Here is a 25,353-nt window from a genome sequence, read left to right on the forward strand (position 1 = left end):
CAAAAGGAGAAAAGAAATCTGATGCGACTTGTAGGGTGCCCTCATTCTAACTTGGATGTACACATTGTTACTTACCTCAATATAAATGACAGGGAACTGAAAAGAAAAAAATAGTATGAGTGTGGGTTGGAATTCAGAAAGAGATCATCTTTTTAAAAATTACAGACTAAAAATATTACTGAACTTAATTGCTTCCCTTTTCATACCATCCGTGATTTATTTCTTTGTTCCATACCATTTTCCTTTTTAATTAGTTCTTTGAGAATTTTTACCATGAGTTTTGACCATATTCACCCCTCCCACACTCCTCCCAGATCCAAACCCTCTTCTCTACCCACCCAACTTCATGCCTTCCTTTTCTTTTTTGCCCATCAAGTTCCACATATTCATGGGCATCAGAGACAATCACCACATCAGGAGATAAAGCCTATAGCACAGACGACAAAGTCTCTGTTTTTCTCATCTAAACTAGGAGAGGTCCCCTGTTTGATCCATAGCTTTTTACATGTTTAGTTTGGGACATAAATCAATCTCTCTCTCTCTCTCTCTCTCTCTCTCTCTCTCTCTCTCTCTCTCTCTCTCTCTTTCTCGTTTTTCCAAGACAGGGTTTCTATGTATAGCCCTGGCTGTCCTGGAACTCGCTCTGTAGACAGGCTGGCCTCAAACTCACAGAGATTCACCTGCCTCTGCCTCCTGAGTGTGGGACATAAATCTCTTAAGAATTCACAGATTTCCTTTTATGACTAGCATACATCTGAGGAAATCTATATGGATGAAAGATCTGAATAATAAATATATTATTATTTTGCAAATGATATTTGCTTAAGAGAAACCAAATACACTCCTAGAAGTGGCTGAAATCTTTTAAGAGAACATTTTCAACTGAATATCTTTTTGTTGCTATTTTTAAGACAGCATCTTACTGTGTGGTCCAGGCAGGCCAGGGCCTTGTGATCCTTCAGCTCAGCTTCCTCTATCCTGAGATTAGAAGCATGCATCACCAGGCCCCGCTTGATTTTGAATGCTTTATCTACCTTAAGAATACAGTTGGTGAAGTGTCTGAACGCTACCACTGCATATGCTTCTGGCATGGATACTCTTGGGCAGTCTCCTGTGGTAGATTTAGGTATCTCTTTCATGAGTTTCAGGTTTTTTTTTTTTTTTAAATGAATCAGACTTAAATGTTTGCTTATTTGAATTCACCCACCGAAAGGAGACTCACCGTTTCATTCAATGGGTGAAAACTGATGTCCACAGAGACAACACGGAATTTCACTGAAACAGAGATTTTTTTTTTCTGTGAGATGCCCCCAAGTGGGAACCCAGGGCCAGAGATCCCATGACTGCAGTTCAGTCATAAAGAATACCACCCACTAGCAGCACCACAGCTGTCCTTGCTCAGTTAGTTCCTTATACCTGTTTGTCCTGGTTTGTATATGGGTTTGTCTGTCTGGACAAAGACTAGGCTGTCCGCTTTTGTTATCTGCATTGGCTTCCTCTTTGTGAAGTTCTGGGTTGGCCCCTGTATCTGCACCGTAATGAATGCTGAGGATGACGGCAAACCTGAGATCTGCAAGACAGAAGCGTGGGAAGAGTATGCTCAGGCCCACTTCCGAGTGCTCAGCTTCTACAGGTGTCTGGTCTCTTTGTGAATCCTTGAGAGCTGGCAAGGGAATGTCAAGGACTCAGTTTCCTGTTACATCCATAGACTACTATGATTGTGTAATGTGATGTTAACAATTCACACTTGTATTGAGGGTGAAGACAATGGACCATTCTTCAATGCAGTCAGGACAGTGAATGAGATGATGTCTTCACATTTTCACAGCAAAGTCTTGGTATTAAAAATAATATCATATTCCACTTTCCAAGGCCAGCATTAGCCATCTGTCTTACATAAGTAGCTTGACTTTTAAGAATCTGTGTTCAAGGGCTGGAGAGATGACTCAGCAGTTAAGAGCACACACTGCTCTTGCAGAGGAATTATGGTGCCACATCCATGTCAGGAGGCTCACAACTGTCCACAGCTCTAGTTCAAGGGTGCCCTCTTCTGTCCTCAGTGGTTACCTGCACTCATGTGCACATACACAGAGACACATAAAGTGAAAATAAATCTTAAAAAAGAATCTCAATACTTATATCTGTAAAAGTATAAATAGTCATTGAATGGAATGAGATCTACATGAACAGCCTGGACATGAGTGGGGGTAGTGAAGGGCGAGGGTCGAGGGAAAGAGAGCTTGGGGGAGCAGGAGATCCCAGCTGGATCAACAACAGAGAGGGAGAACAAGGAATAGGAGACCATGGTAAATGAAGACCACATGAGAATAGGAAGAAGCAAAGTGCTAGAGAGGCCCACAGAAATCCACAAAGATACCCCCACAACAGACTGCTGGCAATGGTCGAGATACAGCCCGAACTGACCTGCTCTGGTGATGGGATGGCCAAACACCCTAATTGTTGTGCTAGAAACCTCATCCAACTACTGAGGGATCTGGATGCAGAGATCCACGGCTAGGCCCCAGGTGGATCTCTGGGAGTCCAATTAGCGAGAATGAGGAGGGTTTATATGAGCGAGAATTGTTGAGACCAAGGTTGGATAAAGCACAGGGACAAATAGCCAAACGAATGGAAACACATGAACTATGAACCAATGGCTGAGGGGTCACCAATTGGATCAGGCCCTCTGAATGGGTGAGACAGTTGATTGGCTTGATCTGTTTGGGAGGCATCCAGGCAGTGGGACCGGGTCCTGTGCTCATTGCATGAGTCGGCTGTTTGAAACCTGGGGCCTATGCAGGATCGCTTGGCTCGGCCTGGGAGGAGGAGACTGGACCTACCTGGACTGAGTCTACCAGGTTGATCTCAGTCCGTGGGGGAGGCTTTGCCCTGGAGGAGGTGGGAATGGGGGCTGGGCTGGGGGGAAGGTGAGGGGGGGCGGGAGGGGGGAGAACAAGGGAATCTGTGGCTGATATGTAGAACTGAATTGTATTGCAAAATAAAAATTAAAAAAATTAAAAAAAAAATCCGCCTACCTCTGCCTCCCGAGTGCTGGGATTAGAGGCGTGCACCACCACCGCCTGACAGCATGGACAAATTTTTTTTTTTTTTTTTTTTTTTTTTTTTTTTTTTTTTTGGTTTTTCGAGACAGGGTTTCTCTGTATAGCTTTGCGCCTTTCCTGGGACTCACTTGGTAGCCCAGGCTGGCCTAGAACTCACAGAGATCCGCCTGGCTCTGCCTCCCGAGTGCTGGGATTAAAGGCGTGCGCCACCATCGCCCGGCAACATGGACAAATTTTAATAAACCCTGCACTGCTACAAGTGAAGATGGAAGTTATCTCGAAAGAGTTCAAATTAACAATCGCCACCAATCATTAAATACTAGGCATATGGAAGGCATTTCAACATGTCGACATGTTCAGAAGATCCCTAGCCTAGGTATAAATACACTTTCCTTCCTGGAGAGCCATGAAAGTTCTCTAAAGCATAGAAGTGGCACATGGGGGCACTGAATCCAGGTCAACTAGACTCAAACCCTACACCAACCAATGCACTATACAGAATTGTGATTTTTGTAATTTTATTTCCAATTAATCTTCAGGAGATCATGCTTTAAAGATGGTTTTCTTTGCCTTCATATAACCTGCAAGTTTGGAAAAATTTTATCAATGTTTTAAGAAACCCTATTTATATTATATATATTTATATTAAATATATATTTATATTAATTTTGATGTATTTATGCGTATGAATATTTTGTCTGCACATGTTTGTGTACCACATGCTTGCCTAGCGCCTGTGGAGGTCAGAAGAGGTTATCAGATCCCCTGTAACTGGAGCTTGGGATGGTTGTGAGCCACCACGTGAGTGCTGGTAATCAAATCCAGGTACCCTGCAAGATCAAGTACTCTAAACCACTGAGCATTCTCTCCAGCACCCCTATCAATTTCTCCAGCAACCCCATACATTATATCCTTGTCATTATAGAGTATCTGCATAAAAATAGCTTCAAAGAATATACCCGAGTAATGAAAATTAAAATATAAAATTTCAAAACCAAAAAAAAAAGTATAAATAGTATTTACCTTAGAAGTTCATTTTAAGGTAAAATTAAATCTTTCCTACAGCTTTGGTAACCTTTCAAGCACTTCGTTAGATCTGTTTGTAAGTATCATAAAAAGAAATTTTAAGTTTACTTTGTACTCGGTTTTTTCTTAAGATATGTTTTTTTTGATGGATGAGAACATAGAGTTCAACTTAATTACTCTTTCTCTAGCAGAACCACACATCCCAGGAAGGACACTGACCGTGAAAGCGCTGCAGTAGAAGGAGTCCTTCTCCACTGCCTGGCCTGTGAGGAGGCTTGTGATCTGGGTTTCATACTCTAGAATTATGTTGAGTGTCACAGTCTCATTCAGGTGGTGGAGGTTGACACAGGCCTTTTCAGAAACTCCTGCATAGAGCTGTGATGGGACCAGCACCACATATTGTCTGTGGAGAAGAGGATCAACCATGAAGGATTCAAAAGACATCATTACTGTGGCTTTTTTCTAGTGTATTTTATATTGCCATTAGCCATCGGTTTCAGCAAGATTGGGTTCCCCAGAGGTCACCATATAAACCCCAGATTAAACACTGACGCGATTCTCTGGTGTTCTGTAAATGTTCACCCACAGTGTATTAGAGACCTTGGGCAATCAATTCAAGTTATTGCTGTGTAGCAATTTCCTATAAATTGAAAAAAAGTTATTGCTGTGTAGCAATTTTCTCCAAATTGAAACATTCCTTCTTGGAGGGAGGAGGGAAGTACACAAGACTCAGGAAGTAAATCTTAGGAGTTCAGGGGAGTTGAGGCTAACAGAACTGATGAGGTCTCTCCATGGTTACAGAAGCAGTAGGAGAGGAGAGGACAGAAGAGGCCGAGTTGCCTCTAAGAGACTCTCCTACCAGCAGAACTACCTGTAAGTCATGTGGAGAGCTCCAGGGATGCAGCTTTCACCCAGACAGAGGTGAGACTTTTGGTTATGTAGTTGTCTTTGAATTATTCATGCTCCTGTAAGCAATCCCTGACTCATATTCTTATAGGTAACCCCAATAAATGCATTAGTTCACCAAGTTGGACTTTGGAAAAATCACTATTTTGGTCTATTGTTGGTTCCCTATCTGGGGTGGGTAGACATTTGTGCCAGGTTTACACACACACACACACACACACACACACACACACACACACACATCATCTGATGTGACAGCTATTATATATTATAGTTAGAAACTCCAAATTTCCAAACTATGAACGAGTTAGTGGTTCATCACTGGAAGCCTTAAAAACCCAACTGCACGTGGCCTCAGCTTCCATAGGAATACCACAACTCTTTCACCAAGGAAACACTAGACACTAACATGTAACACATGGGGAGAAGCTGAATTGCTTTTCAATCCAGTTTAAGAAGCAACCTCAGCTCCCTTCTTCCCCTCACTGTCTGGTGATGCAGGCCACGCCAAACCAAGCTAGGTTAATCAGCAGACGTCACCAGACACTGCCAAGAGGAGAACACACCTCTCCCGGCACATCCTTGCTGGTCACTGTCAGGCACCCAAACGTGTAGCCCTCTGCAAGGTTGTATGTTTCACATGGCTTCTCACCTCCAAAGTGTCTCTCTGTCCTGAAAATTTTTATCCCATAAAACCTATTTCAAAGCCGGGCAGTGGTGGCGCACACCTTTAATCCCTGCACTCGGGAGGCAGAGGCAGGCAGATCTTTGTGAGTTCGAGGCCAGCCTGGTCTACAGAGCGAGATCCAGGAAAGGTGCAAAGCTACACAGATAAACCCTGTCTCGAAAAACCAAAAAAAAAAAAAAAAAAAATTTCAAAAGAACTTGTCAAACTTGACAAGACCCTTCCTTATATCAGGTCCTATGAAGTCTAAGGCTTTCTTTGTGGGTGCTCTCAGAGGCCTCTGCAATGGCTGTTTCTATCTGAAGGCTCTCCATCTTTACTTCTTTCTCTCTTTTTTTGTGTGCACCATATCTCTTTCCATATTGTGAGATATTTCAGGAAGGGTCTGAATTTTGTTAACATGTTTTTTAAAATCTGCTAGCAGTCCATAAATGTTTTCTGAAGGCTTCAGCAAAGAGACTCACATAGTCTCTCACCCATTTGTCTTGGGTGCTTCTCAACTTAGGGAAACAGAGACTGAGTTACTTCCAAACACCAGGACACTGCAGGGCGTTTATGAATCGGTAAACCAGTGGTTCTCAACCTGTGGGTTGTGACCTCTTTGGGGAGGGGGATGAATGACCATTTCACAGGGATTACATATCATACATGTTACATAACAGATATTTACATTATAATTCATAACAGTAGCAATATTTCAGTTATGAAGTAGCAATGAAAATAATTTTATGGTTGGGGTCACCACAACATGAAGAACTGTATTAAAGGGTCGAAGTATTAGGAAAATTGAGAACCGTTATGATAAACAGTTTATCCTTTTTTTTTGGTAGGAATTCTATATTATCTGGTGCTGTTTGACAAGATTACTTCCCTGTATATCTCAGAGGTCTCTAGAACAGGAGTAGATCTTCTACATGAGCCATAACAACTTACTGGTTCTTCCAAGTTCTTTGATAACAGATAACTGCATAGGAAACCAGGAAGGAGATAACAGGGTAGGAAGGAAGGACACAACAGAATTTTCTGAAGTAAGAATTGCTTACGGTTTTGCAGTAGCTGTGGCATCTCTGGGAAGAAGCAGAAACAGTAAAAGCGAGACCAGTGTGGGCTGGTGGTTTCCCCTCATGGTGGAGAGGGCCAGGAAAGAATAGTGGGTCTGAGCCCTCAGCCCCTTGAACTCTGATCGTTGTCCAGGTCCACTGGTTTTTATTTTATCTGATGGCCAGTGAGAGTAAACTGCCAACCATTTATTTTTGTAACATATTAACTACTTCACTATTAAAAAATCAATTCCAGATAATTTCCAGGACTGTCTCTATTCTTTTATCGACTTTTTGAAGTTACCCAAATGTTTAAAAATGGTGCTTAGAAGCTGCCACTAACTCAGGTTAATACTTAGCACTTTAAACAATTTTTAAATAAAAATAAAATAAATCACATGGTTTGATGAAATCTATCAATATGCTTGACATTTTTTTACAAAGGACAATAAATGCAAATATATAATATATCCTCTTGGTAATTCAGGGAGCATTGCCTTCACTCATGACATAAATGAAATTTACCTTAGAATGTCAGATAAGGTAAGTTTGGAGGTATGTGCTTCCAAGTCTTTTTTTTTTTTTTTTTTTTAAGAAATTGAAAAAAAATAAAGCCAAGTTAGAGACAGTTGATTGGCCTGATCTGTTTGGGAGGCATCCAGGCAGTGGCACCGGGTCCTGTGCTCATTGCATGAGTCGGCTGTTTGAAACCTGGGGCCTATGCAGGGTCGCTTGGCTCGGCCTGGGAGGAGGGGACTGGACCTACCTGGACTGAGTCCACCAGGTTGATCTCAGTCTGTGGGGAAGGCTTTGCCCTGGAGGAGATGGGAATGGGGGGCGGGCTGGGGGGAAGGTGAGGGGTGCGGGAGGGGGAAGAACAAGGGAATCTGTGGCTGATATGTAGAACTGAATTGTATTGCAAAATAAAAATTAAAAAAAAAAAGAATTGAAAAAAAATAAAGCCAAGTTAAACTTTGGTAGTTTAATCATGACTTCGGTCTGTCATTGTTTCCTTATCTGAGGTGAATAGACGTTTGTGTCAGGCCTCCCCAGGGAAAGTCTGACACTACAGGGGTGTGTGTGTGTCTGAGGATGCATGCAAGTGTGGAGGTCAGAGGCTGTCATTTGGAAACTTCCCTATTGCTCCTCATTTTATTTTTGAGGTAGCCATCTCTCACTGGTCCTAGAGCTTACCAGTTGGCTAGACTGGCTGGCCAGAGAGCTGCTGTGATCGTCCCATCTCTGCCTCATGGGCCTGGGACCACAGGTGCACACTTCTACACCTGGCCTTTTATGTGAATGAACACAGGTGCACACCTCCATGGCTGGCCTTGTATGTGAATGAGCACAGGTGAATACCTCCATGCCTGGCCTTGTATGTGAATGAGCACAGGTGCACACCCCCATGCCTGGCCTTGTATGTGAATGAACACAGGTGCACACCTCCACACCTGGCCTTTTATGTGAATGAACACAGGTGCACACCTCCATGCCTGGTCTTGTATGTGAATGAACATAGGTGCATACCCCCATTCCTGGCCTTGTATGTGAATGAAACCAGGTGCATACCCCCATTCCTGGCCTTGTATGTGAATTAAACCAGGTGCACACCTCCACAGCTGGCCTTTTATGCAAATGAACACAGATGTATACCTCCATGCCTGGCCTTTTATGTGAATGAATGCTGGGATACAAACTTAGGTCCTGATGCTTGCACAGGAAGCATTTTGCTGACTCAACTACCTCCCCAGCCCACCATCCAATGTGTAGATGTTTGACTCTTATTTTCTTATGGTTCTCCTTATCTTCATTTATTATAAAGAAAATGACAGTTCAGTTGGACCTAAGCCATAAAAACATATTTAACAAATCACTAAATATCAAGGAAATAAAAAAGATTGATTATTCTATAAGAAAATAATTTATATTTGATAAGCATTCATATTTAATTTTTCTAGGATGAAATAAAACACTTTTATCAGTATTGATTCATTGTCCTCTTTGCTTTTTAAGATATGAGTGTTAGAATCAATTTGACAGGGCCATGGCAATAAGGTCACATGTCTGTGACCCTGGTACTCATGAGACTGAAGCAGGAGGATATAACTTCAAGGTTAGCCTGGGAGCAGGAGTGAGTTTAAGCTCAGTCTGAGCAATTTGTTGATCCTGTCTCAAAATAAGAAGTAAAGAGCAGGCTGGGGCCAGGTGTGGTGGCACATGTCTGTAATCCCAGCACTTGTGTGGCAGAAGCAAGGGATTGCTTGCCATTTCAAGGCCAGGGTGTTTTATACAATGAGTTCTAGGCCAGCCAGGGAAACACAGTGAAATCCTCTCTCAGATTAAATAAAAAGTACTGAGCTAGGTGGTGGTGGTGGTGCACGCCTTTAATCCCAGCACTCAGGAGGCAGAGGCAGGCAGATCTCTGTGAGTTCGAGGCCAGCCTGGTCTACAGAGCAAGTTCTAGGAAAGGCTCCAAAGCTGCAGAGAGAAACCCTGTCTCGAAAGAAACAAACAAAAAACCAAACCAAACCAAAACAAAAAACAAAAGTACTGAACTTTTACTCAATGATCATGTGTTTCCTGTCATGTGTGAGGTTCAGGAGAGAATTTTGTTTGAAAATTATTTTTTAATGAAATTAAATGTATATTGCATTTGGCTCCCTTGATGAGACTGTGTATCTTTGGATGGATATTGATCATTGCTAGTTTGAGACAAATTTTGGCAGTCTATTTTTTACCTGTCTTTTTCTATCCTGTTTCCTGCTGTGTAGATAGAGCAATAAGGAAACTTGTTCTTCTGAAAAGAGAAAAGGGAGAGGCTCCTTTTCAACAATGCCATTTGATCATTTATGTGTCAAGTTTGGAAGACAGAGGTCACATTATGATCTTCGATAAAATTAATTTTAAATTTTAATTTAATAGATACACTAACTATACCTTCATTTATTCTTTTGAAAGCATGGATCTGTACGTCAGTCAGTTGTAAGAGTCTGGAAATCTGTCTGTTGAGTCATTTTTACACTCACACCTAAAGGCTTACAGGGACTTAGGAATGGCTACTGACTGCCACCTTCTTAATTAAAGACACAGTTTTGAACCCAATGTACTTAGCAAATCTGAATAAATTGAAATATTAGCTTGTTTTTTTTTTGATGTAACACAAGTATAAATAGATTTTTGTTAATATAGTACTCCAACTTTTAGTTGATCAGAACCATGGTCTACACTTTAGCCCATTATATATACAAACCACCTCTGCTAATAACCTAGATTCCAGTTTAGTACTTGTTAAATTAGTTTTTCTTTTAATGAACTCCTGTATTTAGGGTAATTCTTGTACTTCTCAGTTCTAGGCTAAGCAATCAAGTTGGAGAGCTACTGTCTAAGTGTAAGACATCCTCACCTTCAGTTTTTCCCATGCTCATGTACTACAGTTCTCAGCACAAAGTAGATAGCAACTAGAAAAGGCAAAAGAGTATTTTTAAGCCAGAATGGTCATTTATACATGAGTATAGAAAATCCCAGAATGAGCAAGAAGAACTAATTTCTAATGTCATTATTTTCTCATACCAGAAATAAATTTGAGTGAAATGGGTGTTTGAAGCTTAAGACAAGCTGAAGATTCCTTGATTATAAGAGTTTACACAAATATTGATGTTTTAAGTTGTCTTTTTTGTAAGAACCTAGAAGGAAGGTCTTCTCTCTAGGGCACATCTAAAACACACGCGACACTGGGAAGAGGGTCTTCACACACTAAAATAACGCACGAGTCGTGTCTAGGCTCAACTGTCGGACAGTGATGGCTGCACAATCATAAGATTAGTGATCACACACAATTTCAAGGATTCCAGAAATGATGTTGAAATAGACTGAGGCCAAAGTTGACTCTGAATGGCAGATTTTTACCAGATGTCAAACACAAACCTTGTGGAGCCCATGAGATGGCTGGGCAGGTCAAGGCACCCGTGTCCAAACCTGACAACCTGAGTTTGAGCTTCAGGACTCACACGGTAAGAGATAAGTAATCCTTGACGCTGTGCTCTGGCCCTTGCCTGTGCTCTGTGGCGTGTGTCCAACCCCACAAGATAAACAAATCAGTGTGTAGATGATAAATCCTGTGGCATTCCAACAACTCCTATACATTCATCAAGATTAGCAAATTCTCCTGGCTCTGCCTCCCGAGTGCTGGGATTAAAGGCATGTGCCACGTGAGTTCGAGGCCAGCCTGGGCTACCAAGTGAGTCCCAGGAAAGGCGCAAAGCTACACAGAGAAATCCTGTCTCGAAAAACCAAAAAAAAAAAAAAGATTAGCAAATTCATATTCTACTAACCACCAAAGTTTTAATGGCAATGACAAATTGCTTTTGTGAATGAAAAGCAAAACTGTGTCTGAATTATACCATTAAATATTTATAGCAACAAGGGTTACAGGAGTTGATGTCTTCATTGCTGATAATTTGGGTATGTTAATTAAACAACAAATATTTTAAACCATCAGAGTAAAACTACTTAAAAAAAACTGTGGAAAACATCATTACCTTTGGACATAGTCCTAACCCAATGTCACTTCCTGAGACGTGTGTTTGCAGTGTTGAGCAATTGTGAGTGGGCTGAGAATGCCAGTGTCCTCCCCATGTCAGTGTACACTGGGGGAGCTACCTTTTGAATTACTGGCATTTTGAGACATAAACGGAAGCTCATATGAGTACACGGCATTACAGACATGGGTTCTAAGGAAAAAACAGAAGGGGGAATAATCATTGCCACAACTCATCCAGCACCATAACTTGGTGTGTTTTCTCCCGTTGTGAGTCTTGCTCTGGCAGAGGACAGAGTGGGAAAGTGAGAGGATTACACAATGTATTTCCACCTTGCAGCCCTCAGTGGGTGCTCCTGAGCAGAATCTGGGCGGGGGGGGGGGGGGGGGGGAAGACAAACAGGACATGAGGGATGTGCTATTTTTATTTTGCAAAGACACATGCTTTATGTTACACGGTGTCAGCATTCAGAGATCAACTCAGGATTGTCAAGGGAGACAGGACTCATCCATTCTGTCTTTTTGCAAGACTACAATGACATTCCCCACCCCCTATACAAATGATGAAAATGCCCTTGTAGAAAATTAATCTTCTGACTGGGGTAAGATGAAATCTCAAAGTAGTTTAGTCTGCATTTCTCTGATGGCTAAGGCTGTTGAACAGGAAAAAAATGTTTCTCAGCTATTTTTATTTCATTTTTGAGGACTTTATGTTTAGTTCTATGCTACAATTTTAAATTGGGTTATTGTTTTCTTGGTGTTTAGTTTTCTGAGTCCTTTGCATATTCTAGATAGTAACTCCCCGTCATATATAAAGCTGGTAAAGATTTTTTTCCCATTCAGTAGGCTGCTGCTTCACTTAAGTAATGGTGTCCTTTTCTATTCAGAAACTTTTTAGTTTCATTAGGTCCCATTTATCAGTTATTGGTCTTAATGTCTACATTGCCAGGGTCTTGCTCAGGAAGTCCTTTCCTGTACCAATGAGTTCGAGTATATCTCCTGCTTTCTCCCATGTTAATTAGGATTGGGTTTCCAGGTCTTATGTTGAGGTTCTTGGTCCATTGAGTTTTGTAGCATGAATTGTTAGATGGTCTTATTAATAAAAAACAAACCTGGTGCCTGGTATTGGGTTAAAGCTGGAAGATCAGAGAAGCAGAACAAGCCACAGTTTCCTCACTTCACCAATCCCTCAGCTGATTCTGTTTCCTCAGACTGGAAGCCTCTGAGTCCTCATCCAAAATGAATCTCAGCTGAACTGCTGCTAGAAGCCTAAAAGCTTAACCAGGCTCTAGTTCCTAGTCCTCATGCCTTATATACCTTTCTGCTTCCTGCCATCACTTCCTGGGATTAAAGGCTCTTGTTACCACGCCTGGCTGTTTGCAGTGTGGCCTTGAACTCACAGAGATCCAGAGGGATCTCTGCCTCTGGAATGCTAGGATTAAAGGTGTGTGTGTGCCACCATTTTCTGGCCTCTATGTCTGTCTAGTGGCTGTTCTGTTCTCTGACCCCAGATAAGTTTATTAGGGTGCACAATATATTGGGGAACACAATATCACCACAGAGTTTTGTGCAGGGTAGGACATAAAGATCTGATTTCATTTTCCTACACATAGTCATTCAGTTTGATCAGTATGATTTGTTGAAGGTGTTGTCCTTTCTTCAATGTGTGCTGTTGGGGCATCTAAGGGGAAATACCTGACATTCCAAACATTCCTTATACCTCTAGACAAATGTCAGCCAATCAGGGTCCTGAACCCTGTAAATCTCCTCACTCTAACCTCTGCTATGAAAAAAACCCCACCCCACCTGAGCTCAGGGCTCTCTGTGTCAGACAGAGAGACCAAGCTCAGAGCTTGAAAAATAAAGGCTCTTTGCTTTTACATATGGGATTCAGTCTCCATGGTGGTCTTTTGGGGGTCTCTGTGATCTGGGCATGGCATCACCACAACCAAGGTAACTCTTACAAAAGTAAGCATTTAAATGGGGACTTGCTTATGGTTTCAGAAGGTTAGTCCATTATCATGGAAGGAAACATGGCAGCAGCCATGGCAGGTAGGGTGCTGTAGAAGTAATTGAGAGCTACAACATGATCTGTAGGCAGAGACATAGACTTGGCCTACCATGGCCTTTTGATACCTCAAAGTCCACACCCAGTGACACACTTCCTCCAACAAGGCCACATCTCCTAATCCTTCTAATCTAATCAAAGAGTTCCACTCCCTGGTGACTAAGCATTCAAATATACAATCTTGTGGGGGCCACTCTTATCCAAGTCACCATATTCTACTCCCTGGCCCCTGTAGGTTTGTAGCCATATAATTAATGCAAAAGTACATTCATTCCAATTTCAAAAGTCCCCATCATCTATCACAGTCTCAACACTGTTTAAAAGTTCAAAGTTCATAGTCTCTGGGATTCATGGCATTCTCTTAACTGTAACCCTCTGTAAAATCAAATAAAAAAGCAGATCACCTACTTCTAACATACAATGGCACAGGGTATATATTACCATTCCAAAGGGGGAGAAAAGAGAACATAGTGAGGAAACATTGGGCCAAGGCTAGACCTAAAACCAGTAGAACAGACTCCAAATTCTGCATCTCCATGTCTGATGTCAAAGCGCTCTTCAGATGTCCAACTCCTTTCAGCTTTGTTGACTGCAACATACTTCTCGATCTTGGGCTGGTTCCACACCCTGTAACTCCTCTTGGCAGGTATCATATGGCACTGGTATCTCCAACATCATGGGGTCTTCAACGAAATCCAGGCTTCATCTTCACAGCTTCACAAAATGTTCTCTCTGGGGCTTCATACTGGGACAGCCCTGACACACGCCTGACCTCAGTGGCTTTCCTTAGCTGAGGAGGAAGATTCCATAATCCCTTCCTTGTATCACTGACTCTAAAGCCAAACCACTTTGGCTAAACTCAGTAGCCCAAACTACCAAGTACAGCTGCTTGCTGGGGCTGGAACATGGTCCCCTCCTTTAATTACATTTGCACCAGGTCTTGATGGTGATGGCTGTGCTGACTAGTTTTATGTCAACTTGACAGAAGCTAGAGTTATCTGAAAGGAGGGAACCTCAATTGAGCAAATGCCTCCATAAGATATCGCTACAGCGCATTTTCTTAATTAGTGATTGATGGAGGAGGGCCCAGTCCATTTCGGGTGGTGCCATCCTTGGGCTGATGATCCTGAGTTCTGTAAGAAAGCAGGCTGAACAAGCCAGGATGAGCAAGCCAGTAAGCAGCACCCCTCCATTGCCTCTGCATCAGCTCCTGCCTCTAGGTTCCTGTCCTGTTTGAGTTCCTGTCCTGACTTCATTCAATGAGAAACAGTGATGTGGAAGTGTAAGCCAAATAAACTCTTTCCTCCCTAAGTTGCTTTGGTCATGGTGTTTCATCACAGCAGTAGTAACCCTAAGACAGTGGTTTCCTTCATTGCTCAAGTCTTTCTTTAGTTTGCTTTCACAAGTTGGAAGCTTAGCTTGGTCTTGCTTGGAGGTCACCACTCCCTTTATTCCATTTAGCACCAGGTTTTTCTTGAAAATTTTCATCTTTTTGAGCACTGGACTTAGCTTTATTGCACTTCCTGGTGCTCCTTTTCTTCTCAAATTGTATAGCTTGTCTTTCTCTTTGTCCAACTTGCTCCTTTCCGTTATTATAGATCAGCATGAAAGGGATTGCTAATAACCACATGACACAGTCAATATCTGGTTTTCCTGAAGTCTCCTTTGCTGTATCACTAATCTAAAACTCTTCAATTTAACCTCAGGCAGACTTTTTTGGGCAGGGGCAGAAAACAGCCATATTTCACCAAAATATCACAAGAACAATCTCTAGGTCACTTACTAATATTCTTTCCCTGTGAAACCTCTTGAGCTGGGCCCACACAGTTCAAATTACACTCTGCACTGTCTCCCATGCTCTTACGAGGAAGGCCCATTAAGCCCCACTTAAGGCTTCCAAGCACTTTTCTAGTCCACTAGTCCCACAGTCTTCCACATTCCTCCACCAAACAGCAGGAGCAGGCCTGTCACAGCAACACCCCAGTCCCTGGTTCCAAACTATTAGTCACTAGTTTATTTCTTATAAAAGAAAGCATTTAACTAGGGGGCTTGCTTACAGTTTCAGAGGTTTAGTTCATTATCATCATGGCAGGGAGTGTGTCAGCGCATATGACACTGAAGAAGTAGTTGACAGCTACATTCTAACCCACAAGGGAAAGAGAGAAAGAGAGAGAGAGAGAGAGAGAGAGAGAGAGAGAGAGAGAGAGAGAGAAGAGAGAGAGAGGAGAGAGAGAGGAGAGAGAAGAGAGAGAGAGGGAGGAAGGGAGAGAGAGAGAGAGAGGAGAGAGGAGGGAGGGAGGGAGAGAGAGAGAGAGAGAGAGAGAGAGAGAGAGAGAGAGAGAGAGAGAGAGATTGACTGAGGTGGGTGGGGGCCACTCTGTGACACACTTTCTTCAACAAAGGCCATACATCTTAATCCTTTTAATTCTATCAAAGAGTTCCACTCCCTGGCGACGGAAGCTTTTTTATAATGAGCCCGTACGGGGGTATTCTTATTTAAATCACCACAAATGAGTTTTTTATTGGGGTTATTAACAGGATATAGGTGAGGGGTTGCTTCCAGGGAGAGGGATAATTCAAAAGTAGCTGTCTCTCTACAAAGGCCACCCTCATGTGACAGCTCCTAAACACTGTATCCCTGGAGCTCTTTACACACCCGCAGGCACAGGGCTTAACATCTTTTGTAGCACAAATCTTAATCAGTCATAATAAAAACCCAGGGCCTGATATCAGGGTAAATGCTGAAAGATCAGAGAGACAAAGGAACAAGCCACAGCCACCTCTCACCTCACCAACTCCTCAGCCAAAAAGAGACTGAGCTCCTGTCTCCTCCCTGCTTACATTCCTTTTCTCCACTCAGCCTCATCACTTCCTGTCTCAACCTCCCTAGTGCTGGGATTAAAGGCGTGTGTGCCTTCCAAGAACTGGGAGCAAAGGTATGGGATCCTTAGTGCTAGGATTAAAGGAGTGAGCCACCACTGCCTGGCTCTGTTTCTCTTTTAGACTGGATCAATCTTGTGTAGTTCAGAGTGGCCTTGAACTCCTGATATTTCAGCTTCTTCCTCTCAAGTGCTGGGATTAAAGGTGTGAGCCACCACTGCCTGGCCTCTATGCCTAACTAGTGGCTAGCTTTGCCCTCTGATCTTCAGGCAAGCTTTATTTATCAGAGCATTCACAAAATACCACCACAATCTTTTCTTTCCACAGATGTTGGAGTTTCCACCCCCCAGAAATTTTTTATTCATTTTGCATTGCTGGGTAGGGACCTCAAAAATCTTTTAAGTTTTTGCTTTCTTGGAGATGTGAACTTTTGTTTCCCTTCTGAGGCTCATGAGCCTTCCTTTCTATACTGGAAGGACTGTTTCAATTTGGAGAAGGAAAATACCATGTAATACAGTCTTAAAGTTTCCATTGTACATGTCTTTCATACTCTTTAGATGTGTTCATATATATACATATAGATGTATATATGTATATATGTATCTATTGAATACATTCACACACACACACACACTACACACACACACACACACTACACACACAATGTGTAAGTAATATTCCCTCCAAATTGTTGTGATTCTACAGGTTGTCCTCAATAACTGTGGTGAGGTGATCATATTAGAACAACCAGTCAGGTACTTCTTCTCTCTAAAACCCTGCAATGAGTTACAGCTTTTTACAGAGAGAAAGCTAAAGTCTTAGCGATGACCCTCAGTCCCCTAAGTGGTCTGGCATCTGGTGCCCATCCTTGATTTCTTCTGTTGCTCTGTTCACACTTAGTTGCTCTTCCTTGACCACAGAGCACATCTCTACCTTGTGAGTCTGTTTCTTTTCCTGGAATCTTATAACCAGGAATAATGTTTCCTGAGATATCTAGGTCATGAGGTCCCTTTCCTACTCCAGGCCCTTGCTTGAATGTCGTTGCTGCATGAGATTATCCCTAAAGTCGCATCTCAAATGTTTATCCCTAAATTCTAGTCTTTCCTGTCCCCAGCTCCCTGTTCTGGATCCTCTGACTCTTTACATCTCCCACAACATTTATCACTTTCTCATATCTCTATTATGTTTATCCATTATGTCTGTGTGCATTGTTTGATTACATTATAAACATACTGTTTATCTTTCCCATCAGAAGGTAAGACTACAGGGGTGGCTGTTCCTATGCTTTCATTGACTGTCACACATCAAGGTGACAGAGCTGGGCAGAAAGAGGAAGTGATGTAGCTGAGCAGAGAGAGGAAATGAGATGGCAGAACAGAAAGGCATATAGGCATGGGTATACAGGAAGTAGGTCTCTTTGGAGACTGAGGGCTGGTAAGGTGAGGTTGGCATGGCTTTTCCTATTCCTCTGATCTCTCAGGTTTTAACCCCAATATTTGGCTCTGAATTTTTTTTTATTAATAAGACCTTTTAGCAATTCATGTTACATCAAGGGAGTGTTCATCCACTGTCAATACTCAAGACTAGGACTCTGTAACTAGGTCAGCATGACATGGTCAACAAAAGCAGAGAGCCCTCCATCAGCCTTCAGGAGGCAGATCAACAATTGGCCAGCTGTCTATTGCCATCACTGGGCCCTCCTTCCATGCCTCTGATTTGAGAAACCACTCTATTGGATGTCCGATGTAACTACTGAATACACAAATACACTGAGAACTGACCTTCGTTTAGGAAAAAAAAGAAGTTTCCCATAAACATATCAAAACAACAAAAAGCAAAATGCCTAAATTTTCTTGGAAATGTTATAAGAGGTATATTTTCCTTGAGTGGAATCTTTGAGTATTCAAGCAGACTGTGTTTATTTGTTTTGATATTTTTATGAGTGCTGATGGCCTGCTTACATGCTAGACTTGCTGTGTTTGATAAAATAGAAGAACCGAATCTTAACTAAGTGGAATAAGCTTAATCTCTTACACAGTTGGGGGCAAGTGCTCACTGTGATGGCAGTCAACGGGCACATGGTTAAATGTGTGTAGGTTAAATGTACTGTGACCATGATACCCTGAGCAGAGGAACTACACGAAGAAGCACAGCTAACTGCCTAAATACTTTGTATTTTCAAATTTTGTTGTATCCTGGTAGTCTAGGACAGTTGTTCTCAACCTGTGGGTCATGGTTCCCTGGAGGGTGTCAAGCCACCCTTTCACAGGGGTGGCCCAAACCTATCAGAAAACACAGACATTAGCCGGACATGGTGGTGCACACATTTAGTCACAGCACTTGGGAGGCAGAGGCAAGTGGATCTCTGAGTTTGAGACCAGCCTGGTCTACATAGTGAGTTCCAGGACAGCCAGGGCTATACAGAGAAACCCTGTCTCGAAAAACAACAGAGAAACCCTGTCTCGAAAAACAACAGACAAACAAAAAGGGAATCTTTAAAAAAATAAGAAAACACAGATATTTACATTACAATTGATGACTACAGCAAACTATGATGTTATAAAGTAGCAACAAAATAATTTTATGGTTGGGGGTCAGCACAGCATGAGGAGCTGTGTTAAAGTGTCGCAGCATTGGGAAGGTTGAGGACCTCTGCTCTAGGAGATCTTGGTTCCAAATCTTTAACTGCACAACTGCAGAACTTGGTAGCTTACTCTCGTCTGTAAAGAATCTTAGTGAATCCAGAACCCCATGTTAAAGTTGATACAGAAACTTTTTGTTTCTAGCATTTTCTCCAGCTTCTTCCCACCTTCTTGTCCTCACCTGAAATCTATTACCACAGCAGGAACACTAAGTCAGACCAAGAGTAGACATACAGTATCACTTTCCTGGTACAAGTGTTACGCTTGAAGCCTTACAACAGTTTTTAAAATGACAAAATGCCCTACAGTTAGCCTCTCAATCCTGTACTCAATAAATCACTTAATTCGGGATTCTTCTCTGCTTCCCACCTGTCCTGATTTCTGATCATTCCCAGAGAACGTTTTATTGTGTGTGTTTCTGTGTCGAGCTGACAGAGTCCTTTTTAACTTTAACCGAATCTCCCCACCTCCACTTCTACCTAGTCCTCTCCCTCTTTGGGTTTTGGAGGAGTCTATTTCTGTATAGTTGAGGTGCCCAAACTTGAGTTTAAAGCTGAAAAAAAAAATGAAGTAGATTATTCAGTGGCACTCACAAAGCCCTGAGATTTCCATAATGAAAAGTAGGAAGAACAGAAAACAATGGCCCCAGACTTGAAATGATGTCATTTAATGGGAAGAAAGGAACTGAAGTTGTCAGGAAGTCACTGTGATTGAAGACTCTTCAGGATGTGAGGTGCTTGGTCATGGCTCTCTTTCAGGATGGTGACCAGAAGAATAGTTTATTCAAAGAAATAGTTTCCTACCTGGAATTTAAGAGAGTTTTAACAATAAATACACAAATGTATATGTCTCTATATGTACATACATACATATATATGAATCTATAAATATAACATGCATGCTGATATATAAGTATGTGTACATATATATTTATGACCTGTCAAATTATTCATAAAATGAGAGATTTTTAAGAAGCATATGCATCGCTGTGAAGGCTTCAACACAATATCCTTACTTTTCTCTATGCTCTGCTTTGTCTTATTGGGAATCCGAAGTGTTATCGATGCTGTAAGAATCAAGGGCATATTCATCTGAAAAATAAGAAGAGTATCTGTCTTTATCAAGTCTCCAACTGTGTGTAACTAGACTGTGGCAGGGCATACAAATACGTTAAATTGTATCTTTCCAATACTTTTTCAAGAGAAGTAATCCCTCATGCATTTGTCAATCCTTAAATATTCTCCTGAGGTAAGTTCTGTAATGGAATCCATTAAGTTAGCAAGGACAGAGTGTGTTATCTACTCCTTGACAGATTTTTCCGAGCTGACCTTCCAGGGGACGTGTCATGGTCTCCACAACACACTAAGTGTTTTGAAACATAATCCAATATATTTTTTTCTGTTAAGGTTTTCACTTCCATTCTTAAGTCAAAACCAGAGAAGCCGCATGCAATAGTCAATCTTTGATCCAGTAATGACAACAGAGAAAGGCTTAGAAGGTTAGCATCGTTTATATTTCAAGTGAAGGGTGAGTCTTCACAATTCATCAAAGAGATGCCAAGTGTTAGGATACCTTGGGAACTGGCACAGTCGGAATCCACTTCATGGAATTAAAAAAATGTTACACAACAGGAAAACATCACTTGTTCACTTTTTGAAGACAGACAGTGATGATTTGGGGGAACGCAGTGGCTTAGAGTGTGAGCTACAGACATGTACAGCTGTGACATGGTTGCTTACCTTTCTCATAACTTTGGACCGTGACTGGGGCTGGCTGGATGTTGGACACAATGTTGGTTTGCTCAACAGAGAAGGTGAAACTGATTGGTGCCCTGGGAAGCTAAAAAGACATGAATGATAAGCAAGTCCTAGTAGGTCTGAACAAACAAAGTCACTGAGAAACTTACTCCACAAGCTCATGACTTACCTAATTAAAACCAGAAAGCCCATCACTATCTTATAGAATAGCAAAATAGCGAGTCAGCTGACATTAAATCATGTAAACACTTAAGTCACACTGCCTAGGTGAACACGTTAGAGAATTGTCAGCTTGTGTGAGTAGGAATGATGTGTGCATAAAAAGGAAGGCTCTAAAATTCACATCACGGTTTGGAGTTCCTCAACCCCCAAAATAAAAGAAGAATTACTATATGACTCAGAAAGCCTATTTGTGAGGATGTATCCAAGATAAATTAGATTATTATCTTGAAAAGGCACTGCCATGCTCACTTCAACATTGGTCACAATTGCCAAGGTATAGAAATAACCTGAAATAACCCACGTCTGTTTATCAACAGATTGGTGGATATAGAAACTGTGGTATGCATACAATAGGAAATTATTTGGCATGTTAGAAGAAGAACACCTTTCACTATTGACAAAGGAATTCTGCTAGGTCAGGGAGAGTCAGTTTTTTTAGGGGTATGGTCTCTGGTAGGTTGACCATGCTACAATATGCATGTTCCATACCCATGTGCATATGAGTAGCACTAATTAGACCCATGGGTTATTAAAAAAAGGACATGAAGTTTGGAGGGAGTGTGTGTGTGTGTGTGTGTGTGTGTGTGTGTGTGTGTGTGTGTGTAAGGTTCCTGGGAGGTGGTGTGGGGAATAAAGAGTGACTATGATTAAAATATGTTGTATATGTGTATGGAACTCAGTAAGAATAAATTGTAAAGTATTATACTAAAAAGATAATTATATGAAGAGAGGGTTGTTTGCTTGTTTATAATAATCTGAAATGCATATGTATATCAAAATGTCACAGTATACATTTTAAATATACACAGTTTAAACAATAAAAAAATGATGTTATCCTTCATTGGAGTTCAAGCTGTAGAAGAATTAATTATTTGTCTGTGTAAATGACTCCATTACATTCTGTAAGGAATGAAGATGCCTCTAAATATGAGAACTATCTAGTCAGGCAACCATGCTTACATGAAATAACTGGTTAATACAAAGGACATGATTAGCGAGACAGAACACTGACTATACTCAATGTCTCATTAAAACAATACACTCTTTCACACACAGCTATGATAAATAGAAGTTTTCAAACATCCTTCAGAAGACAATGAAATAAAACTCAGAGACAAAGCATGAAAGAAAAAACTATTGCTGCTGAACTTACATCTTTCAAGTAGAGAAGAACGTGGCCTTTCTTTATGTCTGTCTTCGTTACTTGGCCGTTGTGTTTAAGCTTTGAAGAGATTGACAGGAAGGGATAAGGATCAGGCATTAGAATACCTGAGAGTCCCCCTCTAGAAATGAACACTGCATCTTCTATTTAGGGAAATGTCCCTTGGTACCTCAGTGTTTCTGTGAGTATATGAGGGAACTGGGTAAGGAAATACATGATGAACCATGGGCATAATGACTGTACATTACTGCAGAATAAGAATATAGTTCGCATGCCTTTAATCCCAGCACTCGGGAGTCAGAGCCAGGTGGATCTCTGTGAGTTTAAGGCCAGCCTGGTCTACAAAGCGAGTTCCAGGAAAGGTGCAAAGCTACACAGAGAAACCCTGTCGGGGGAGGGGGGGAGAATATAGTTTCTCCTCTTCCAGTACAGACAAAAGACACATGTGAAATTTGAAGACATATGCTTGGATGAAGGATTCCATTATTTAGTTTGATTTTTTTCTTATGTATTCCCATTTTCTCTGTGCTAGTGAACAGGGCCACTCTTATTTACCTCCTGGATGGATGAGAGGACAGGAGTGAACCCAGAGAGCATCTTCACATCCACAAGGACCATATCGGAGCTTTCATGAGTTCCTGTATATCTGGAACGAAAAAGCAAACACATTTCTACATGGATTTAGAAACATGAGCTCTCTCAGTGAGGGTGGCAGGCTGACAGATACACCAATAAGCATGGTGTCTGGAGAGCTGGGAAAGGCTGGAAGGGAAGGAACTGGAAAACTTCATTCTCCAATGTCAAAGAATAATCACAGCTGCATCACAGTGGACGAGATGGCAAGTGTATGACCTGAGATTAGCTGGTACAGATGAAGTCTGTGGACACAAAGTTTGCTCAATCTCGCAAAGTCGGAATTTACAGACAAAATTTCCATGTTTATGTTATGTAGGTTCCTGTCAGCTTTAGATTTGCCCAATACCGGAGGAGATCTTCCACACTGTTGATCTGTCAGCAAGGTAACAGCTCCCAGGTTGTAGCTGAGGAGTGTGAACCACAAATGCATAGATGGACCTTGCTGAAGATCTGCTACTGAACCAGGAGTGAAGTAACTGTGGTGTAGAATATCACCCGTCAACATGTGACTCACCATAGTTACCATCATTCAAACTTGTTTTTCTTCAGTCCTACTTGAAATAATTCTTTGATGTAATTCTCTAACCTAGAAGTGGATATCAAGATGTTATACTTACTCGAGGGTCACTGTGACGTCAAACTTAGTCTGGATTACATCTGAAGAGTTGCTTTCCCCCATTTTCAAAGAAAGGGAAAATCCTGATGCCTTCTTAGGAAGTGGCACATTGTACCTGAGGGTGGCCTGGAAAGGATAACATTTTACACAGAATCTGTATTAAGAACCGAAGGACCTGTTGAATATCTAACTCCATTACTAATGTGCTTTACATCGCTACCATCAGGGGACCAGGATAAACTAAATGTAGTTTTCATGAGACACAGCATGATGATGTAATTTGATGAGGATGGAATACTTCCTACCAGCAGGATTCCTCAAGAAACTTGTTAGATAGCTGTGCTTATGCAAAACTAAGAACGAATTTAATTCATAAAAATGTTTAATTTGCATATCTGTGCTTATATGAATGTATATGTGTATAGTGAGAGAGAGGGATGGAGAGAGGGAGGGGGAGAGAGAGAAAAAACTAGAAAGAGGATCATGAAATGGTTTAATTTGTATATCTGTGCTTATGTGAGTGTACATGTGTATGGAGAGAGAAAGACGGAGGGAGAGAGGAGACTAGAAAGAGGATCATGAAATGGAGAGGAGAGCTCTTGTTTGGGAGGGGATAATGGAGTACATATGACATAAAAGAGAAGAAAGACAAATAAGAACAAAACATGCATGAAAGTGCTATCATGAAACCTATTACTCTGCATGCCAACTTTATTATTTTTTAAAGACTTATTTGTTTTATTTCATGTGTACGGGTGTTTTGCCTGCATCTATGCACCACTTATGTGCAGTGCCCAAGGCTGCCAGCAGAGGGCATCAGATCTCCTGGAACTGGAGTCGTAACCGTAGGCGCTGAGAATCAAACTCAGTGTCCTCTACAAGAGTAGCCAGTACTCTTAATCACTGAATCATCCTCTAGTCCCTCTGTGTCTTAACTTTAAAATGAATAAAAATGTCAATAACTTCTATATAACATAGCTTGTATTTTCTGCTATTGATTATAAAAACGTGAGGGAAGTAGAGATAGTTACAGGAAGAGTCAAAATGACAAAACACTTCACATGTAACTGAACAGGGATCTGAATTCTTACAGGCAAGCTCAGTTCTCCCTCTGAGGAGGGCTTCCATTACCTGGATAAACGCACAGCCTTCTCCTTCTACAGCCACCATGTACTGTCCGTGCCCTTTGGATAATTTTGAGCGCTGTACCACAAGGCGGTTATCATTGTCAACAGTGAAAACCTCCTCAGATTCTTCAGTGTTCACGGTGACGGTGTTTTGTGAGTTAGAGCCAGTTAACTTCATGTATCGAGTTAGGGCGAGAAGGCACACCGTGGTGTCCTGCACAGAACAGTGGTGCAAGGTCAGTCATGGTTGACCATGGACTTCCAGCCAGTTCCTACAAACATTCCTGAAGCTGGAGATAGGACAGGAAATGATGCCCCGAACAATAGAGAATGTTTACACGTGTGAGTTGCTGCCAATTCATTTTCTTTAGCAAAACTTAATTTGATTTTAGTTTTCTAAAGATAAATAACCATCCCCACTGGGGAAAATCATGTAACGTGTAGTCAGAAAGTAAAGGTGTGGTACAATATGATGACTTAAAGAGGGACCAAAGTCAGAAGAGGTCTTTGGAAATTCCTCAGCCTGCCATCTCATGGGGACTCAGCCTTAAAGGAGAGAGAAGGGAAACTCATGCAATGAACCTGCAACTCCCCTGACTTTCAATTCTTCCTGTTAGGGAAGGAAGCATCCACTGCTTCATGGCCACTCATTTTCCCTCTTTTTTCTTTTTTCTGATGTGGGGACCACAGAAGCAAGGAAAGATCTTTATTCCTAACTGACATGTGGTTTAACCATAGTACCATCAGATATCAACTGTACCAAGACTCTGTTCTTACACAGGAAATCTCTTCTAGACTAACATTCCTCTGTGCAGTGGAGAGACAGACAGCCTGAATTCCTTAAAGGGAGGGTCTCATGCATCATCTAAAATAGAATCTCCTTGAAAGAGTGTCTGAAACACAATGATGAGCCCATGACTAAATAAAACAGGATTCAGAATATCAAGTGTGGAGGCTGGAGAGATGGCTCAGTGTAGCAGGAATCTT

At 41.6% G+C, this 25,353-nt stretch overlaps 2 protein-coding genes across 2 annotated transcripts in view; both read right to left on the bottom strand.

The window, feature by feature from the left end:
- LOC131906130 (pregnancy zone protein-like) overlaps window positions 1-6,805 on the bottom strand; it is a 45,312-nt gene extending 38,507 nt beyond the window's left edge. Inside the window, exons 1-5 of the mRNA XM_059256922.1 lie at window positions 6,723-6,805; window positions 4,308-4,491; window positions 1,417-1,570; window positions 1,223-1,275; window positions 76-96 (exon numbers count right to left, since the gene is read on the bottom strand). Of these exons, the coding sequence (XP_059112905.1) occupies window positions 76-96; window positions 1,223-1,275; window positions 1,417-1,570; window positions 4,308-4,491; window positions 6,723-6,805 (495 nt within the window). The remainder of the gene's footprint in view (window positions 1-75; window positions 97-1,222; window positions 1,276-1,416; window positions 1,571-4,307; window positions 4,492-6,722) is intronic.
- A 12,692-nt stretch (window positions 6,806-19,497) lies between these two features.
- LOC131907445 (ovostatin homolog) overlaps window positions 19,498-25,353 on the bottom strand; it is a 45,954-nt gene continuing 40,098 nt past the window's right edge. The window contains exons 30-36 of the mRNA XM_059258678.1: window positions 24,371-24,580; window positions 23,241-23,365; window positions 22,543-22,633; window positions 21,979-22,047; window positions 20,586-20,685; window positions 19,862-19,937; window positions 19,498-19,649 (exon numbers count right to left, since the gene is read on the bottom strand). Coding sequence (XP_059114661.1) covers window positions 19,885-19,937; window positions 20,586-20,685; window positions 21,979-22,047; window positions 22,543-22,633; window positions 23,241-23,365; window positions 24,371-24,580 — 648 coding nt within the window. The 3' untranslated portion in view covers window positions 19,498-19,649; window positions 19,862-19,884. The remainder of the gene's footprint in view (window positions 19,650-19,861; window positions 19,938-20,585; window positions 20,686-21,978; window positions 22,048-22,542; window positions 22,634-23,240; window positions 23,366-24,370; window positions 24,581-25,353) is intronic.

Source organism: Peromyscus eremicus, chromosome 3 (genome assembly GCF_949786415.1).
Source record: "Peromyscus eremicus chromosome 3, PerEre_H2_v1, whole genome shotgun sequence".
NCBI lineage: Eukaryota > Metazoa > Chordata > Mammalia > Rodentia > Cricetidae > Peromyscus > Peromyscus eremicus.